The following is a 19,067-nucleotide window of genomic DNA, read 5'->3' on the forward strand; positions in this document are numbered from 1 at the left end:
AAGAGCAATAGCCCCACCTGTGGGGAGCTGGCGATGGGCCCAGCCATCATGCCTTGCACAATCAGACCAGACTTTGGCCTGGAATTCTCTCCCATCCTCTTCACATCCAAGGAGGGCTCCAAGTGAAGCTTGTCCGTCTTCTCCCACGCAGAAGCCAACATAGGAGTTTCACCCGGAACCGTCTGCATGGGCTTACTTTTGTGTGGAGGCCTTTTAGATGATACAAAATTACCAAGTACATCTCCATCAAGATTGTCATGTCTGTGAAAAAGGAATATTTCCATTAAAACAGACTCCCCAGAAGGAATCAATAACAAAGATAGCAAATTCCACATTCAATGGGCACTCAAAGCAAGCCCATTAACAAGTCTATGATGACTTCTAACCAGCCAGTGCATTATCATGAAAGACAAGGAACAGACAATACTCTGGTATCAGGGCAAGTCTGCCCTACAAAATAAGGCCAATAAACAAGCAAACAAATTCAGAGATGATGATCCATAACAGCACTCCTCAAGTCCTTAAGACTAAAGAGCGTCCTTAGTCTTCCAGACCTGAATGACTAAGGAAGACTATAATCTTTCAGTACAGTCATGGGGTATGTGAAGCCCAGCCTTGCCGCACACCACTGAGAAGCATGGAGAAGACCCACAGCAAACTTGGCATTCCCCGCTGTTCAGCTAAACCTGGAGTCAGGTGTGCCAATGGCTGTGTGTGTGTGTGTGTGTGTTAGAGAGAGAGAGAGGAAGGAAGAGAGCAAAAAAGAACAAAAGAAGGTGAGAGACCGTGAGAATAAGCACAGACTCAGAAAGAACAAGAGTGAGAGAGCCCACAAGACAAAGCAAGAGACCCAGGCAAAGGGGAATCTTACCTCTGATCACCCAGAAGCCAGCACTCCTGTGACACAGTCTCAGCTATTTTCTACTACTGGGCTCTGCCATAAATGGGTACGGCCCCCTACCCTATGCCAAGCTGCTTACCAGGCACTGGATCACATGCGGGAGGGCAGTCGTGTGTGCTGAGATTGGGGCATGTCAAGCACAGGAAGGGACTGGAACCAGCCTGGGGAAATCCCAAAGGGCTCCCAGAGAAGGCAGCACCTGAGTCTGAGAGAATCAGGCAGCAAGAGGTCCCCAGCAGAAGGCCCAGCCCCAGCACACAGGCCTCTAAAGCAGAATGTGCTCAGGGGAGCAGCCGGGGCTGGTCAGGAATGGGGTTCTGCATGGTATTCTAAGGAGTTTACCCTGAAAGCTGCAGGGAATGTCCGAAGCCCTTTGGCAGGGGAGCAGCATGACCAGACTCCTTTCGTGGAAAGCTCACACTATCTTAGGGTAAGGGTGGATTTGAGGGAAGATCACTAGAGGCCTGAAGACCAGGGAAGGAAGATCACTAGAGGCCTGGAGACCAGGGAGGGGCTGTAGGAGTTAACCAGGAAAAGAGGATGGGAGTGTGAACTGAGGCCCTCGCCGGTGGGCAGAGAAAGGAGGAAAGAAGGAAAGTGCCTACTATCACTCTGGGTGAAGAGCTCACAGGACTCACAGATGCAGAAGATGACAGACAAGGAAGAGGCAAGAACACCTATATTTTTGGCTTGGGTAACTGGGTAGGACTCAGGAGCTTCAACTTCCTAGTTGCTTTTTTATTGTGTCAGAAATATTTCACTTCCCAGCCAGGCAGTAAGTGCCTTGGAGGAAGAGCTTCTTCCTAGCCCCTTACAACCCTGCACCTCTGAATCCTTGTGCTAATTGCTCGTCATGGTCCCACCTTTTGGCAGCTTGACACCCATGCCCTGACTTTCAGCGACCCTCAGGAAAGGAAATGCTTTTCAATGGAGCCAGAAGACAGCACCCATTCCCAGGAAGTTAAGCTCACTGCTGAGGACTGCAGTGTCTTAAGGTCGTAATTTAATGTCATTGTTTCCCGGATAATAGAGGTTCAATCAAGAATGCCAATTCATTTTCTTCCTAAGATTTTTTAAAGAGCTTATTTTTCAGATTTTTCCCATCTCTACAGTGTTTTGTTGCCTTTTAGAATACCAATACCATACCCCTGTTTTTAAGAAAATCAAATAAAGCAAGTGCTTGAACCTTACAACCATGGAATTTAAAATAAACACAGTGAATCGTAACTACTCTCCATCGCAAAGTAGTCCATTCTGACAGCCTCAACAGGATAATAACACTACTTCACAGCAGAGATTTTGAAAACACAGAGTGTGGGAAGCTGAACGGTGACCCCCCAAAAGATATTCACATCCTTATCCCTGGAATCTATTAATCCATTTATGCCAGAGGTTGCAATTTTTTGAATTTTTGCATGAGTGAAAAATCAGACCTTGGCAATGACCTTGAGCAGTAGGATATAAATAACTCCCACATGCTTAGTGTTCCAATAATGGAACACTAGGCATAAGTGGGTTAACCCACTTATGGTTAACTATGTAAGTGGGTTAGCTACACAGTAAAAGGGATTTTACAGATGTGATTAAATTAAGAGTCGTAAAATGGGATTATCTGGTGGACCCAATGTAATTACAGGGGTCCTTCTTAGAAGGAGACAAGAGGATCAAAGGTAGTAGTAAAGTTAGCAGATATAACAACACAAGCAGAGGCTGGAGCAATGTGCTTTAAAATGGAAGAAGGGGCCAAGAGTCAAGGAACATAGGTGACCTCTAGAAGCTAAAAAAGAAAAGAAAATGGATTTTCCCCTCAGAACCTCCAGACAGAACCAGGCCTGCTAACACTTTGCCTTTAGTCTAGTGAGACTGATTTTACACTTCTGACCTGCAGAACTGTAAGAGAATAAATTGGCATTGCTTTAACTACTGTGAGGATTAAATTTTATATGCCAATGTGGCTAGGCTGTGGTACCCAGTTGTTTAGTCAAGTATCAATCTAGCTGTTGCTGTGAAGGCATTTTGTAAATGTGATTAACATTTACAATCAGCTGACTTTAAGTAAGGCAGATTATCCTCAGTGATGTGGGTGGGCCACACCCCATCAGGTGAAGGCCTTAAAAGCAAAATCTGATGTTTCTCAAAGAAGAAATTCTTTCTCAAGATTGTAACATGAAAATCCTGTCTGAGTTTCCAGATTTCCAGCCTGCCCTACAGATTTCAGACTTACCAGCCCTTACAGTCCCATCAGTCACCTCCTTAAAATAAACCTTTTTTTTTTTCTTTTTTAACAGACAGTGTCTCACTCCATCTCCCAAGCTAGTGTGCAGTGGTGTGAACATAACTCACGGCAGCCTTGAACTCCGGGGCTCAGATGATCTTCCCGCCTCAGCCTCCTGAGTAGCTGGGACTGTATGTGCACACTGCCACCCCTAGCTAATTTTTTTTAAAGTTTTTGTAGAGACAGGGTCTCTCTATGTTATCCAGGCTGAACTTGAACTCCCAGCCTCAAATGATCCTCCTGCCTTGGCCTCCCAAAGTGCTGGGATTACAGGCATGAGCCACTGCACCTGGCCAAACTTCTTTATATATATACATACAGGTACATATGCATATAGATACACGCACGCACACACATACACACACACACACACACACAGGGAGACCATATTGATTCTGTTCCTCTGGAGAATACTGACTGAAACAGCCATGAAATACATAGTAATTTGTTATAGCAGCAATAGGAAACTAATAAACAGAATAATGGGAAAAGATACCTGGCTTTGCTTGTTTCTGATAATGATGTTCTCCATCCTGCATCTTCATCTGAAAGGTCATATATATTTACCAGTGTAGTCTCTGAGCATCTCAATGGCACTTTGTTATTTTTCTTTGGAACCGAGAGTGCAGGGATTGGAGTATCTTGAGTGAAATTGTTAGCTGTATTTCCAAAGTGATCCAGAAAGTATCTGGTGATGAGTTCAAGACTTGTTTTTAGAGGATTTTCCTTTGCCTATCATTGGGAGAGAAAAAAAAAATCATTAATTTATATACAGCTTCACGGAAGAGTGGAAAAAACAACTATTCCATTTCCTTGAGTAAGTTTATCAACTTCTCACTCATTCATACAAGCTTTCAGCCAACATTTACTGGCCACATATTATATATGTCAGCTACTATGTTGGGTAGGGACACAGAGACAAAAACAAAATCTCTACCCTAAAAGAACTAGCATCCAGTGCATGAGACAGGTGATTCAATAAACAACTAGAATAAAATGTGATAGCAATAGAGGCATGCCCAAGCAAATTTCCTCTTGGTTTTTTGCTCCAAGGAATAACTTTATAAAATATATATCCCTTCATTTAACAAACAGAGTCTGTAGGGAGCACTAACCCTATAGATTTGTAAGTATTTGAGGCCTGAATATTTTTTTAGCTTGTAAGCTCTGCATCTAACACTGAAACCAGCGACGACAGAGACAACTGAATAGAAGGTTAACATGAAGAGCACAGAGAAGCAGTCAGGACCGACACACTTTACACCCCAACCTTAAAAACAAAAGGCAAATGAAAGTCTTCAGTAGTAGGTTTTGGAATTAAACGATACCAGTATTTTCCAGCCCCGCCTATACCAAATATTCCCTTTGGACGTTTTTTAAAAATACAGATTCTCACACCCTACTGATACTATGCCAGAACAGCAAAGATGTAAATTCCCGTGAGTAATTTGGATAGACACAGCTATTCATGCAACAATATGCAGGCTGGCCTCAGGGACCCAGCCATGTGTCAGTCCCCAAGCCACTCGCCCAGTAACACCCAGGTCCTGCCGAGCCGTGGCTAGACATGGGGCACTCTGTGATTTTGCAGACTAGCAAGGCACCTATCAAGGAGCCTAGCAGAGCAGGCCCTCGAGGCATGCCAAGTCCTCCGCCTTCCTAGTCCTCTCATCCATGCAGCAGGACTCGGGGACTAAGACCCACAGCCCATGGACTATGACCAAACCCAACAGATTCATCAGACAAAATCTGGGACAGTTTTACTATTTTTTTCAGTAAGAGATACAAACAAAAACGATTTTGTCTAAGATTAAACGAAGCTTACAATAAAGAGAGTTAGGGGAAAGATACTATATTTATTGTAGCTTCTTGCTTTTTCTCTCAATAAGACAGACTTAAGCCCCTGAATTGCCTGATTATCCCTTAAGATTTTTCACATCACTTGGCTCACAACAGACACAGCCTTTATATGAATCTAGATATTGTTTTTCAAGATCTCAATTTACATAGGCATTTTTATCTATCCTATACCTAATAGGTTAAAACAAGTTACTGGAAATATTAACATTAAATTGCAGGGTTTTCCGGAATCAGGCTAGCTCTGTGCTGAATGAATGTCAAAATTATTATGTAATAGATAGACTAATGCGTAATTTTCCTGTAAAATATACACTCCAATTCATTGTATAACAGCTAATAACTGCTGTATAAATCATCAGTATCTCATGAAAATATCTTAAGTATCTTAAGCTAACAACTACTTTAGGGAGACTATATTACAATGAGGGAATAAAAATAGCTTCAATGTTAAAGACACTTTTGGGAAATTAGGTAAGGTACATTTATGTTAAAAGCCCAATGTGACCAGAATGGTTAACTGAATTTTCTGGGTAGCTGTCCCACTCTCTGTACAAAATTCTCCTAAAGTGTACAGTCCACTCTCCTGCCTTAGAATACAGCAGACGGAGGATTGCAGAGCATCTGCTGCCTGGGTCACCAGTCTTTCCACAGGACTTACAAAGTACTTGCTACAGGACAGGAGATACAGGTGCCTGCATGTCACCCCATGACCCAGAGGACAAAGGCCTTCTATATGATGTCTTTACTGAGCCTGAGAGACTTCACCTGGCTGCCAATGCCTACTTCTCCTCAAAGGGGAGCACGACAATTTCTAGCAACCTGAGTGCTCCTGTAGGTGCCAGTTGTTTTTAGTTTATATGTTTGCCTGAAATTCCATCCTTCACTTTATTGAGAGATGCCTGACCTAGGTTCCTCCCTGGCCTAGGATGTATATTTGCATAGTTTTCAAGTGGTTCAGTGGATCCTCTGGGTGTCTCAAAAATTAGCCTTGGTCCTACCACCATACGAATCCAAACTGCTAAAGTCCATTTGAAAAAATCACTCCTACAATAGGACGGGGAATCAAAACACCTGGTTCTAGCCTCATCCCTACCTGGTAACTGACTGTGAGACCTTGGATAGCCAACTCTCTCTGGCTCACAGCTCCCTCCTGAGAGGAGGGAATTGATCAGTGGTTTAAAGTTGGACCCTGAGAGGCTAGCCGAGAAAGCAAGACCTCCTTTTCTCAACTTCAAATAGAGCATTTTCCCTTCTTGGCTTTGCATATTGGACTTCCACATGAGATATCATTTTATTGCTTTTTAAAAAATTGTGATAAATGCTGAACTGTATCATTTTCTTTTTGACTCTGACACTATGCCCAACCACAAGGCAAGATTTGCTGGACAGCCCATTCTTTTTCTGTCTTCATAACAGATTTAAAAAATTAAGTAGAAAGTGTAGCTTCATTCATTTGTATAGTCATTCATTCATTTATTCCACAAATATATACTGACTATTCAGTATGCCATCGGACAACACTTTATGTATGGGGATATAATAGTGAACAAAAAAGACTGCATTTCTGGCTTCTGCTGTGTCCAAGGTATTGGGGGAGGCAGATACTAATTTTAAAATCACATAAATATTCTATTGCCAATGTGATAAACACAAAAACAGGAAAACTATAGGGTGCCATGAAAGCCTGTAATAGCAGGTTGGGGAGATCAAGTATGGGGGACCAGAGATTTCTTCTCACCCCAGAAAACGCGGTTCCATTTGCTTTCCCAACTCTAATGCACCTGGGTTAGCTGAACCCAATTCCCTCCTCTACCTAAATTATATGTCACAGGAGACTCAAGACTAAGGTATTACTCAGAACTGAAGAAGGAAACTCTTACACAAGCAGGGAATGGAAAATTTTAGTATAACTGGATACGATATTCTTAAGTACAGTCTTACTAAAAATAGCCTTGTGTGGGGAGGCGGGAGCACAGGGAGTAACTGTGGGAGGCTGAGCACTGCCACAGGCTCTGTTGAAAATGAGCCCGACAACCCCCCACACACACACAACACGCCAATGGGCGGCACCAGCTGACCAAGGCAGAAAACCCACTCCTGCTGGGGGTCTGTCCACACTTGGGGGGTCCGTTTCTCTCTGACTACAAGAGAGAAGTGTGGCAGGCCAAGAGCGCCTCAAGCCTCTCCTGTCACTGGCAGGGCCCGTGAGTGCTCTGGCAGCGCCAAACTCAGTTCCAAGACTCCACACCACACCTTAGAAAGCACATACCTTGTTCTCCTTATAGAGAAATTCGAGATGCAAAACCTTTCGAAGATCATTTCTGTTGTTTATGCTGAGGTCAGAGCGTGGGCGTTCCTGGTCCATGGTCACACATGTCTTCTTTAAGCCCTGAGGGAAGAAATCTGAATCGCTGTTTACCATCTTAAATCAAAGCCTGCTGTTCTCATAAAGCACAAGCAAAAGATTCCTGATGTGCACCAAGATAATTCTCATATAACCTCTACACATGACATCACCTCTGCAATTATCAATATTATTCTGATTCTTAGAACAGCCCCATGGGCTAAGTGAAGGCTGAAGTTTTCAGGCCATTTCACAGATAAGGAGTGAGTTCAGGACTCGCGCACAGGAGTCCTGGGTTTGGTCCTAGATTTGGAATCACAGTATATGAAGCTTTAAAAACAAATGAAAGAAAAAACATAAACAAAAGGCTAATATTCATTCCCTTCACTCTCAGATGGGGAAACCAGGAGACAGGGTTGACTTGCCCTAACACAATGGAATCACATCACAGGCGGGGGTTGTAACCATCCCAGTCTGTGAGTCCGTGACTCTGGGACCCAGGCCCATGGGAAGCTCTTGGTAAATGTCTGCTAAGTCACCAGCAAAGCCACTTTCCATCATCCCACCCTGAACTGCCAGAAGACCAAGGTTCAAGGCCCAGCTGAGACATGCTCTAGCAGTGGAAAATCTGGGGTTGGGGAAGTGAGAGTCCTGTTCGCAAGTGCCTGGCTTCTCCATCTGAAAAACAACCACAACTTTCTGTCCACCCCACTGGGCCATGGTGATTGTCAAATGGCTGGAGGCTGAGAACATGCCTCACCAACAGCTCAGCCTGGTGTTAGGGTGCTCCTTGTTCTTAATGGATTCCAGACCCCCAGTGCTACACAGGCCTCAGCTTCTCTCAGAGTCTTTGTGTTCAGAATTTTACAGAGGCTTTAGCTGCTGGGGAAACACGACAAAACCCATGCCCACCATGAATTTAGGTAAGAAGGTCAATTTGTGAATCTAAAAGTAAGAACACAACCTTGAAACAAACAGAGTAAAGAGGAGGCCGTAGGGAAGGGAAATGGAAAGAAATGGATATATGCGTCGGAAAAAAGGTGGATTAGGTGCATCAGGAAGAGTCCGTTTGAAGGAGAGTTGGGGTTCAAAACCAACCACCCACATTTCATCTGGGCTTAACCTTGGCTTTCCCTCCAGTCAAAGTGATGTGGAACATGCTATAACGAGGGTCTTTCTCTGATGGATAATTCTTTATGTCTGTCAACAGTTCAAATCAGCAAGCCCTGGCACATTTAACAAACCCCACCCCTCCCCGCCCAGCTCTAGAGTGTGATGCACACCAGCATTTGAAAACCACTGGGGGCCTGGGCATGGTGCCATAGACCTGCAGTTCCAGAACTTTGAAAGGCCGAGGCAGGAGGAATCCTTGAGCTCAGGACTTCAAGGCCACAGTGAGCTATGATTACACCACTGCACTCCATCCTGGATGAAAGAGTGAGACCCTGTCTCTAAAAAAAAAAGAAAGAAAGAAGGAAGAAAAGGAAAGAAAAGAAAAAAGAAACGAAAAGAGAAAAGAAAAGAAAAGAAATACCATTGGGGTAGAGGACAAGGGTGCCCTTGGGGGTCAGTCAGTCCTCAGTCCCATCCAGCCCACTCAAACTTCATTCGCCCAACAAACACCTGTCATGCACCCCCTATATGCCAGGCTCTGGTCTAGATGCAGGAGAGACAGAAGGAATAGGAGCTGATGTTCTGTTGGGAAAGCAGACCATAAATGTATGGTATGGCAGCTGCTAATATGTACTACTAGGGAGACAAAGCAGGGAGAGGGAAGATAAGGACGAAAGTCACTCTTTTAGATGGTCAGCTATTTGTTCAGCATCATCCACATGCTCACTCCTGTCCCAGGTTCCCTATCTGTGAAACGAAGGGAACAGACCACTAGTCCGTAAGTCCAGTTGCTAAAGGCAGAGCAGTGAACAGATGAAAGTCCCAGTCCTCAGGGAACTTGCACTCTACAGAGGGAGAGACAACAAGTATAGTATGATATGGGGAAAAAACATACAAAATAGTATAAGGAGACAGAGAGAGCTAGGGTGGGTGTGGGGATGGGCTGCTACTTTATCAAAGGTGGTCAGGAAAGCCGTCATTGATTGATGAAGGAATCAAAAGAGCAGGCCACACAGACACTTGGGAGAAAAGTGTTCCAGGCAAGGAATAGCAAGTGCAAAGGTCCTGAGCCAGTTGCAAAAGGCCAGTGCATCTAGAGCTGCATGGCAGGGGAGAGGAGGTAAGGAAGTCAGAAGTCACCCAGAGACTCATAAGGAAAGGCCTTGTGGGCTTTTGTGAAATGGGAAGGCTACTATTTCGAACCGACATATTTTTGAAAGATCACTTGGCTGCTAGGTTGAAAATAAACTGTAGGAGGCAGAAGATTAAGGAGAAACCATTTAGGAGGCTATTGAACAATCCACAACTCACATGAAACACAGGGGTGGCTTGGAGCAAGGTGTTTGCAACAGAAGTGGTAAGAAGTGGCTACATTCTGTATGTGCTCTGATGACAAAGCTAACAGATTTGCTGAAGGACTGGATATGAGGTGCACAAGAAAGGAAAAACCCAAGAATAATTCCAAAGTTTCTGGCCTAGGCAATTAGAAGGACAGAGATGCCATTTATTTCAATGGGCACAGTTGTAGGAAGAACAGGAAATCAGAAATTTAGTTTTGGACATTATGATAAATATATATTTTTTCTTTGTCCCAGGTTCCCGGCACATAAATTCTAAAACCCTTGGAATCTCCAGGGTGATAAGAATGTCCTCTGTATGCTAATGTGATGACTAGTGGCTGGGGACCCCTAGATGGCTTCAGGATAGGGGCTGGTCACCAGAAAGAGCAAACCTTGATTAGAGGTCTGGAACTTTCAGCCCTACTTCCCAACCTCCCAGAGAGGGAAGAGGAGCTATAGATTGAGCTAACCACCAATGGTCAATGATTTAATCGAACATTCCTATATAACAGAATCAACATAAAATCTCCTGAACGATGCGGTTCAGGGAGTTCCCAGGTTAGTGCTGGGAGGACAGCGTGCTGAAGAGTGCATGGAAGTTCCATGACCCTCCACCCATACCTTGCCCTATGCATCTCTTCCATCTGGCTGTTCCTGAATTGTGTCCTTTATAGTAAACTGGTAAATGCAAGTAAAGTGTTTCTCCGAGTTCTGTGAGCCATTCTACCACATTATTAAAACTGTGGGGGGGGTTGTGGGAACCCTCAATTTATAGCTGGTTGGTCAGAAGTTCAGGTGGCAACTTGGGACTTCTGACTGTCATCTGAAGTGAGGGCAGTTATGAGCCTGAGACCTTAACCTGCAGGGTCTGCACTAACTATAGGTAGTGTCAGGACTGAATTGAATTGTACAACACCCAGTTGGTGTCTGAAGAGTTGGAGACTTAGTTTGTATGGAGGAAAAATCCCCCACATGTTTGATGTCTGAAGTGTAAGTAGAAACACTATCAGAGACATGTTGAGATGCTTGTTAGCCATCCCAGCAGATACGTAGAATAGGCAGTTGGAAGAATCAAAGAGTTCAGGGAGAGGTCTCAGCTAGAGATAGACTTGGGAATTGTCAGCATATAGATGGTATGGGAATCTACAAGACTGGCTGAGATGTCTTGACAGTGAATAGACAGGAGAAGAGAAGAGAGCCATAAACTGAGTCCTTGAGCCCACCAGAGTGCACAGGACGGGGAAACGAGGGGCACCAGCAAACACGTTGAAGGGAGCACCCAGAGGAGTAGGAGGAAAGCTAAGAGGGACAGTCTCCTAGAAGACAAGCAGAAGGACACAATCAACTGTGACAAACATAATCATTAGATCAGGAAGGGCAAGGACTAAAATTCCCAGGTTAATAATGGCCCTAACAAGAGCTATTTCCATGGAATGGTGGGGACAAATGTCTGATTAGAATGGGTTTGTTTGAGAAAGCAGAGAAAAGAATTAAAATGAGTAGACACAGCTCCTTTATGGGGTTTCTATATAAAGGGGAAGAAATAATAAACCAGTAGCTGGGGTTTGGGGGTCAAGATGGGATTCTGCAGGAGCACAATGTATATGTGCTGATAGGAGTAACCTAGTAGAGGAGGGAAATGCATGGTGCAGGAGACAGCGACATCCCTGAGCACACAAGAGGGGGCATGCACACGTGGAGAGGCGGGCCTAACCAGGGGTGTGGAGAAGTCATCCACAGGAACACCAGAGAGAGCAGAGTGAATGCTGCAGACCCAGGAAGGTGAGCAAGTGTGGTAGTGGGAGCCTGTTGGACTTCTCTCATGACTTCTGTTTTCTCAGCGAAATTAGATGGGGAAGGAGCTTTGGGGTTTGAGGAGAAAGAAGGTATGAAATGGTCATCCAGGATTTGAGAGAGTAAACAGGCTGGAGAGTTGCGACCAGGTGGGCAGACACCCATAAGGTACCACAAGGGTGAGCGGTCATGGATTTAGAGTGACACCATCAACATGGTGGTGTGTTTCTCTCCAATCCCATTCAGCTCTAAGTGTGGAGCAGGGCGAGTGGAATTTTACTGCCAGAAGAGAATGATGAAGGGAGAGAAGGGCAAAAGAGCTGCGCCTGTTATGGAGGGTGCAATTATAACGATGGGTGGGTGAGAAGTAGGCGGGTAACGGTAGGCCCGAGGGACTGTGAACAGTTGGCAGGAACAATGCAATATAGACGTGGTGAGGCTGGAGAAGAGTTTATGTGGGGCTACGAAGGGGGACAAGCTGGAAATTTTGACAGGTGGGAAGCTTGGAATTGAGATTACAGAAAGGGCGCAGTACTGGTAACGACAAGCCCAGCTCATAACCATGGGGCAGGGTGGCAGAGGGAGGATGGCACAGTCACTGCAGGAGTGGAGCCACAGACCCAAGAGGCTGGGGCAGCAGAAGAGTCACCTCAGTGGACTCTGCCATCTCTAGGAAACTATCATGACTCTCCCTGAGGGCAGACCACACTTGGTGACTTCAAGTAGGCCAAAGTGGCTGGAGGGTAGAGGGCGGAGCAAGCAGTCATGGAAGATGAGGTCTGAGTGTAGCCAGAGTCAAGTCATGGAGAGACTTGAAGTCTAATTATGATGGGAAGCCAGTAAAGGGGTTTGAGCAGGGGAATTACATGGTCTGACCTGCTCACCCTGGGCAAGTTTCTTGGCCTCCTGGTCTCACGATAATTTTATGTGAAAGGGAATCCTTATACCTATCTTTCAGGACTATTATGAGAATCTGAGACAACAAACCATCACCTTCCCGGTACCGGGCATCAAGGTGGCAGCTCTCTTGCTTACGACTGCTGGGTGCAATGACTGCCTGCACAAAACCCTGTGGGGAACACGCTGTCTCTGCCCTGGAGCAGAAGGCGATGAGAAAGCAGTATACCTGGGCTGCAGCCCCAGCTCACCATGACCTTCTGAGTAACTGTGGGCAACTCCTCTCTACTCTTAGGATCTTAGTGTGCCCAGATAAAACACGGGAGGGAGAGGTGACGAGGGGAACTTGGCCATGTCAAGTGGGGGGTTGGAGGGAGGGATGCGGGAGAGGCTGGAAATGAGATTGAGATGGTAAGCTGGGGTCAAGCTATAGGGCAGGCTTGGATGTCAGTGAGGACACTGGACTTCATTTGTACTCAAGAAAGAACATGAGGAAGCCCTCTCTTAAGAGTTTTGTTCAGTGAACTAGACTTAGAAGAAATGATGGTAACAGTCAGCTTCCCAGGGTGTGTCAATTGATATCCAGCATGCAGCCAGGACTTGGTGATGGCGGGTCAATTAGCCATAAAAACAGGGCAGATGCGACAAAGCCAAATGCATTTAAAATTTTTTCAAATAAAAATAAATCATAAAAAACACACAAAGACACTTTCCAAACAGGTGCAGTTCAGAGACACCTGTTTGGTGTCAGAGGCAGTGAGGGTGGGAGGAAGTTGAACACCTACGTGCACATGGCATCTATATGTCAGATCCAATGCTTGGGAGCTGCCCATATGTTATTATTAATCTTCATTCTAAATCTGCAAAAGGTAGGTCTTATTTTCGTGTTTTACAGATAACGAAAGTGAGGCCTTGAGTAAAGTACTCAGGTTCACACTGCAAACTAGTAGCAAATATTTGAACCCTCTCCATCTGACTTCAAAGTCCTTCCCCTTTCCTCCATTCAAAAAATTACCTGTATGAGTTTTCATACCAGACAAGTGTCCATCGCCCCAGCCCAGTATGACATTGCAAGGGTAGACAAAACACACAGACTGCAGCCCTCAGTCACCATGTATTGAAAGAACTGATGTATGTCCCCCTCCACTACCACGCCTAAGACCCCCCGGCAAGCTCCTTCCCCACGGAGGTCCCCATCTCCACCCTGAGGCCGGATGACAGCTAAGGACCTTCCAAGCTTGTGAGCGCTGCAGAAACTCTCCTGGGACAAGACAATAGGAAAACTTACAAAAATTAAAGCAACCACTGGAATTCCCACTGTTGACTAAAATGACTAAGGGCTTGACCGTGAAGAAATTTTCTGGGCCTTTGGGGTTCCCTCTGAGGAGAAGTTCTTTCCGAGTGGGGACCCTGACTTGCGTGGGTCGCGCACGGAGGCCGGCAGCCAGGCTGGGGCGCAGGCCCGCCCGCTGTGAGCCCGCGCTAGGATTGCTTGGCGCGGTTCCCGATCCCCCTTCCCAGCTGCCGCCTCCCCGGAGCGCGGATTCCCCCGGAGGGCAGCGGACCGGCTCAAACCCTGCCTTGCGGAAGCGCCCGCTGACGACGGCAGAAACGCCTTGTGGGAAATGTAGTTTCCCCTGTCCCGGGAAAGCGGCGCTCTTCTGGGGCATCTTTGGAGCAGACAGAAGGCAGGGAACGGGCGCCCTCCCAGAAGGTGCAAAGCCTTCAGGGGAGACCCCGATGATCCCCCCAAATTAGAGCCACTTCCCGGGTTTTGGAGGGGGCGAGCCGTTACCTTTCTGCTGAGAAACTCTCTGACCAAGGAGGCGGCCACCTCCTCCACGAAGAGGGTGTCCATGGCACTGGCTCTGGCTGTGGCTCTGCCCACTAGGCCCACGCCGGGCCGCAGCACCCGGCAGCTGGGTCGGTAGGGCGCAGTATGGCCGCGTTGCCGTGGCGACGGCGGCGTCGGCGCTGCGAGAACTCCTCCCCTTCCCTGGGGACTGCTGGCTGGGGCTGGAGGGAAGGGGTGGAGCGTCCTGCAAACTCGTGTCTCAGAGTGGGAGGCCGCAGCCAGGACGCGCCGGTGTCGCCCAGGGCACCGCCCACGGGCTCCGGGCTCGGGGCCTCACTCTGACCCTGGCCCTGGTCGTCCGAGAGACCTAGGACGAATTACCGCTCCGCTCCGAGGTTCCGTTTTCCTAGACGTAAAATGGGAAGAATGCCTGCCTCCTTGTTTCTGGAGGACTAAACTCACAGGAAAGTGACCCCCTCAGGTCCACCTTCAGCACCACCGCCCCCTCTGGGGCCACCAACGCTACTGACCTGGCGGGCCTGGACCATGGGGGCAAGAAAGCCCAGGATTCTGCTTCTTGGGGACCGAAATTAAAGGACATGTTCCTCGCCCCCTTGGTGCCCGCCGTAATGAGACTGCCATTTATTGATCACCAAGCTCTTAACTCGCGATTGCACTTTTAATCCTTACAACTTCCTGGCTAGGTGGTTACTGTTGACCCCATTCTTTAAAACGAGACACGAGATTCAGAAAGGCTGAGATTTTGCTGAGGCCCACACGGCTGGGTACTGGGAAAGTTGGGTTTCTAACCAAGCCCAGTACATTTTCCCCAGACTTAGTCACCTGGGTTCCACCTTCACAATCTTTGCCACTTCTGCATGTTACCTATTGTATTCCTTCGCTCGGGCTGCCATACAAACTACCACAGACCAGGCGGCTTAAACAACACATTTATTGTCTCCCAGTTCTGAAGGCTACAGACCGAGATCAAGGTGTCAGCTGGATGGTTTCTTCTGAGGCCTCTCTCCCTGGCTTCTGTTATAGATGGCCACCTTCTCTCAGTGTCTTCACGTGGCTAGCCATCTGTGTGTGCCTGTGTGCTAATCTCTTCTTATAAGGACATCAATTGTATTGGAATAGGGCCCACCCTAATGACCACGTTTCCACTTCATTACCTCTTTAAAGACCCTATCCAACACAGTCACATTCTGGGGTACCAGGATTTAGGACTTCGACACAGGAATTTTTTTTTTTTTTTTTTTTTTGAGACAGAGTCCCACTTAGGCGCCCAGGCTGAAATACAGTGGTGCAATCTCAGCTCACTGCCAAGTGAACCACCACCTCTCCAGTTCAAGCCATTCTCTTCCCTCAGCCTCCCGAGTAGCTGGAGTTACAGGCGCCTGCCACTGTGCCCTGCTAATTTTTGTATTTTTAGTAGAGATGGGGTTTCATCATGTTGGCCAGGCTGGTCTTGAATTCCTGACCTCAGGCAATCTGCCCGCCTCAGCCTCCCAAACTGCTGAGATTACAGGCGTGAACTACTGCGCCCGGCCCAACACAGGAATTTTGAAGGACACAATTCAGCCCTTAACCCCTATACTGTTACTTATGTATTATTTTCTTTAAATCCACATAGATGTTTTATAATTTATTTTAAAAGGAAAGTGTTCCCAAGCAGTAATAGCCACAAGATCTTGGGTTTTATATGCTTATTAAATCTCTAATACACATTAAAACAAACACAAAACCAGAAAGGTATGCATTCACCTAAATCACCTTACGACCACTACTGGTACATGTACTACACTTGGGAAGCAACTGTCTGACCCTATACAGTCTCCATAGGACGTGGCTTTAATGTGGTAGCTTGCACCATAATCTCCAGACACTTTCCCCTCTCAACCTGCGATGGTTCTTTGAGATGCCTCTTTTGAACACGATGTGCTATGTGAGAAAGAGCCATATGCTCTTACATGAGAGAGAGAAGGGTGGAGTTGCAGGAGACAGTGTGATGCTTGGTCCAGGGGCCCTCATGTTCCAGGTGTGAAGACACACTGATGGATGATGTGTAACAATAAAAGAATAACATGAGACAGATTTATGCTCCATAAGAGATTGTGTATTAGGGGTCCCCAATCCCCTGAGCTGTGGACCAGTATGGGTCTGTGGCCTGTTAGGAACCAGGTCACACAGCAGGAGGTGAGTAGCCGCAAAGGAGCATTACCACCTGAGCTCCACCTCCTGTCCAATCAGCCACAGCATTAGCTTCTCATAGAATCACGAACCCTATTGTGAACTGCACATACAAGGGACCTAGGTTGCACACTCCTTATAAGAATCTAATGCCTGATGATCTGAGGTGGAACAGTTTCATCCCAAAACCATCCCCCACTTCCCATGGAAAAACTGTCTTCCACGAAACTGGTCCCTGGTGCCAAAAATGTTGAGGACCACAGTTGTGTATCACAGATAGTAGGTGTTACATAGTAGGTCAGAAGAAAGAGAGATTTCCCCCTGTGGAGGCAGATGAGGACGAAAAGAGAAAAAATCATTCATTCCTTCATTCATTTACTCCTTTAAAAATATTTGTTGAGTCCTTACCACGTGCCAGGTGTATAGGTGCTGCAGATTTAACACTGTAAAATATATGCCTTCTTAGAGAGAGAATGGGGAAAGATGGAAATGGGGAGAGGGACAGAAAAAAAAATTGTAAATGCATAGAAAGCACATACAGAGCACCACAGATGGTTTAAAGGGTATCATAGATTTTATGTATGTATTTATTTATTTATTTATTTTAGAGGCAGCATCTCATTCTGTCACCTAAGCGAGGTTCAGTGGCACAATCATAGCTCACTGTAAGCTCAAATTTTTGAGCTCAAATGATCCTCCCGCCTCAACCTCCCAAGGAGCTAGGACTACTGGCATGCACCACCATACCTGGTTTGTTTGTTTGTTTGTTTATAGAGATAGGGTCTCACTATGTTTCCCAGGCTGGTCTTCAACTCCTGGCCTTAAGCTGTCCTCCTGTCTGGAGGATGACTTGAGGATATGCAGCTTCCCAAAGTGCTGAGATTACAGGAGCGAGTCACTGCAGCTGGCCCCCAAAAATCATAGATGTAAAGAGAAAAAAACCATGGAAGGGGTATAGGAGGACTTTTTATGGAGAGCAGAAATTATAATTTTTAAAAGTTGACTGGATAAGATCACTGAGATGGTAGAACTTCAGCATGAAAGAGAGGACGTGAGCTATGCAGAGACTTGGAGGGAGAGCACCTCAAGCAGAAGAAACAGCAAATGCAGAGGCCCTGCAAGGGTGACGAGCCCGAGTGCTTGTGAAATTTGGAGGCCAGAGGGAGCGGAGAGAAGACAGAAAGAGGGGCCTGGTGGTATAGGGCCATCAGAAGGGCTTGACTTTTCCTCTGAATGGGGAATCCTTTGGAGAAGTTTGGGCAGGGGAGAGACAGGCTCTGACTTAGGTTTTGACAGGATCTCTTTGGCTTTTGTTTTGAGAATAGATTGTAGATTGGGGCAAGTACAACAGATCCTCCAAAAACGTTGCTTCCTTCAACATTGTTTCATTATGACCTTGAAAAGAAAAAAAAAAAAAATCAGTTCCCAGCTGGGGCTACTGTCTGTGTGGAGTTTGCACATCCTCCCCGTGTCTGCATGGGTTTCCTCCATCATCCCAAAGCTGTGCACGTTGGGTGAATGAGTGTGTCTACATGGTCCCAGTGTAAGTGACTGTGGATGTGGGTGTGGGTGTGAGTGCTGCCTGTGATGGAATGTTGTCTTGTCCAAGGCAGGCCTTGTGCCCTGACCACTCTTAGTCCTGCACTGGAATACGCGGGTAATTATCTTACTTTTTTAAGTGAATTTTTCTTAATTGGGTGTGTAGCTCACACTTATTTCAATGTTTAATATTTGAAACATCTTGCTCTTTATTTAGAAGTTTGGTGATATTTTTGGGACCAGAAATATGCCAGGAACTCAACTCTTGTCTATAGCAATTAGCCTATGTTAACACTGGTTTTGTTATATACCATTTTGCTGAAAGCTGCAATTTCCAAAAATCTATGGATGATGCTAAATGAGGACTTACTGTGTGGAAGCAGGGAGACTAGCTGAGAGGCAACTGCACCAATCAGTAGTCCAGGTAAAACTTAGGCTAGACATGGTTAAGTGTGTGTGTGTGTGTGTGTGTGTGTGTGTGTGTGTGTCACTTTCCTGGCCCTGAAACTCTTTTTTCACATTGGAATGAAAGGTTAGGGAAGAGAAGTGCACGAATGCATTCTTTTTCCAGGCACACAGCTGGCTCCTGGGAATAAACCTTAACACAACCTTAAGGTGGCAAGTAAAAGGGGCAATCTGGTCATCGTGGAAGGGCAGAGGGTATACTGCCAGACATCTGGGAAAGACCAGATCACATCATGTGCCCCATTATTTTCCACCAATCCTCCGCAAGGAATCCTCATTTTTCTACATCATGTTCCTGTGAGCTGGAACATTCTCACAAGCCTAAGGGAGGCCTGCATTCCTGCCTGAACATGAATGGTAATTGAGGTCTTCTTGTAAAGAAACGTGCTAGAGATAAAAACAGCAATGCCATCAAAATAAGAACCCAATCATTGTAAATATCTACAATCACTAAAAAAGAAAAGAAAATGCTTTTCCAGGTTTCATAAAACAGGGATAAACCCACGAAGCCTGCTAAATAAGCAAGAACTATATAAAACATCCAGAAAGTA

General features: G+C 46.0%; 1 protein-coding gene across 1 annotated transcript in view; it reads right to left on the reverse strand.

Annotated features, from left to right (window-relative positions):
- MINDY4 (MINDY lysine 48 deubiquitinase 4) overlaps positions 1-14,504 on the reverse strand; it is a 123,814-nt gene extending 109,310 nt beyond the window's left edge. Inside the window, exons 1-4 of the mRNA XM_025378028.1 lie at positions 14,320-14,504; positions 7,306-7,425; positions 3,673-3,908; positions 18-261 (exon numbers count right to left, since the gene is read on the reverse strand). Of these exons, the coding sequence (XP_025233813.1) occupies positions 18-261; positions 3,673-3,908; positions 7,306-7,425; positions 14,320-14,382 (663 nt within the window). The 5' untranslated portion in view covers positions 14,383-14,504. The remainder of the gene's footprint in view (positions 1-17; positions 262-3,672; positions 3,909-7,305; positions 7,426-14,319) is intronic.
- Between the last annotated feature and the right edge of the window lie 4,563 nt (positions 14,505-19,067).

Source organism: Theropithecus gelada, chromosome 3, assembly GCF_003255815.1.
Source record: "Theropithecus gelada isolate Dixy chromosome 3, Tgel_1.0, whole genome shotgun sequence".
Classification (NCBI taxonomy): domain Eukaryota; kingdom Metazoa; phylum Chordata; class Mammalia; order Primates; family Cercopithecidae; genus Theropithecus; species Theropithecus gelada.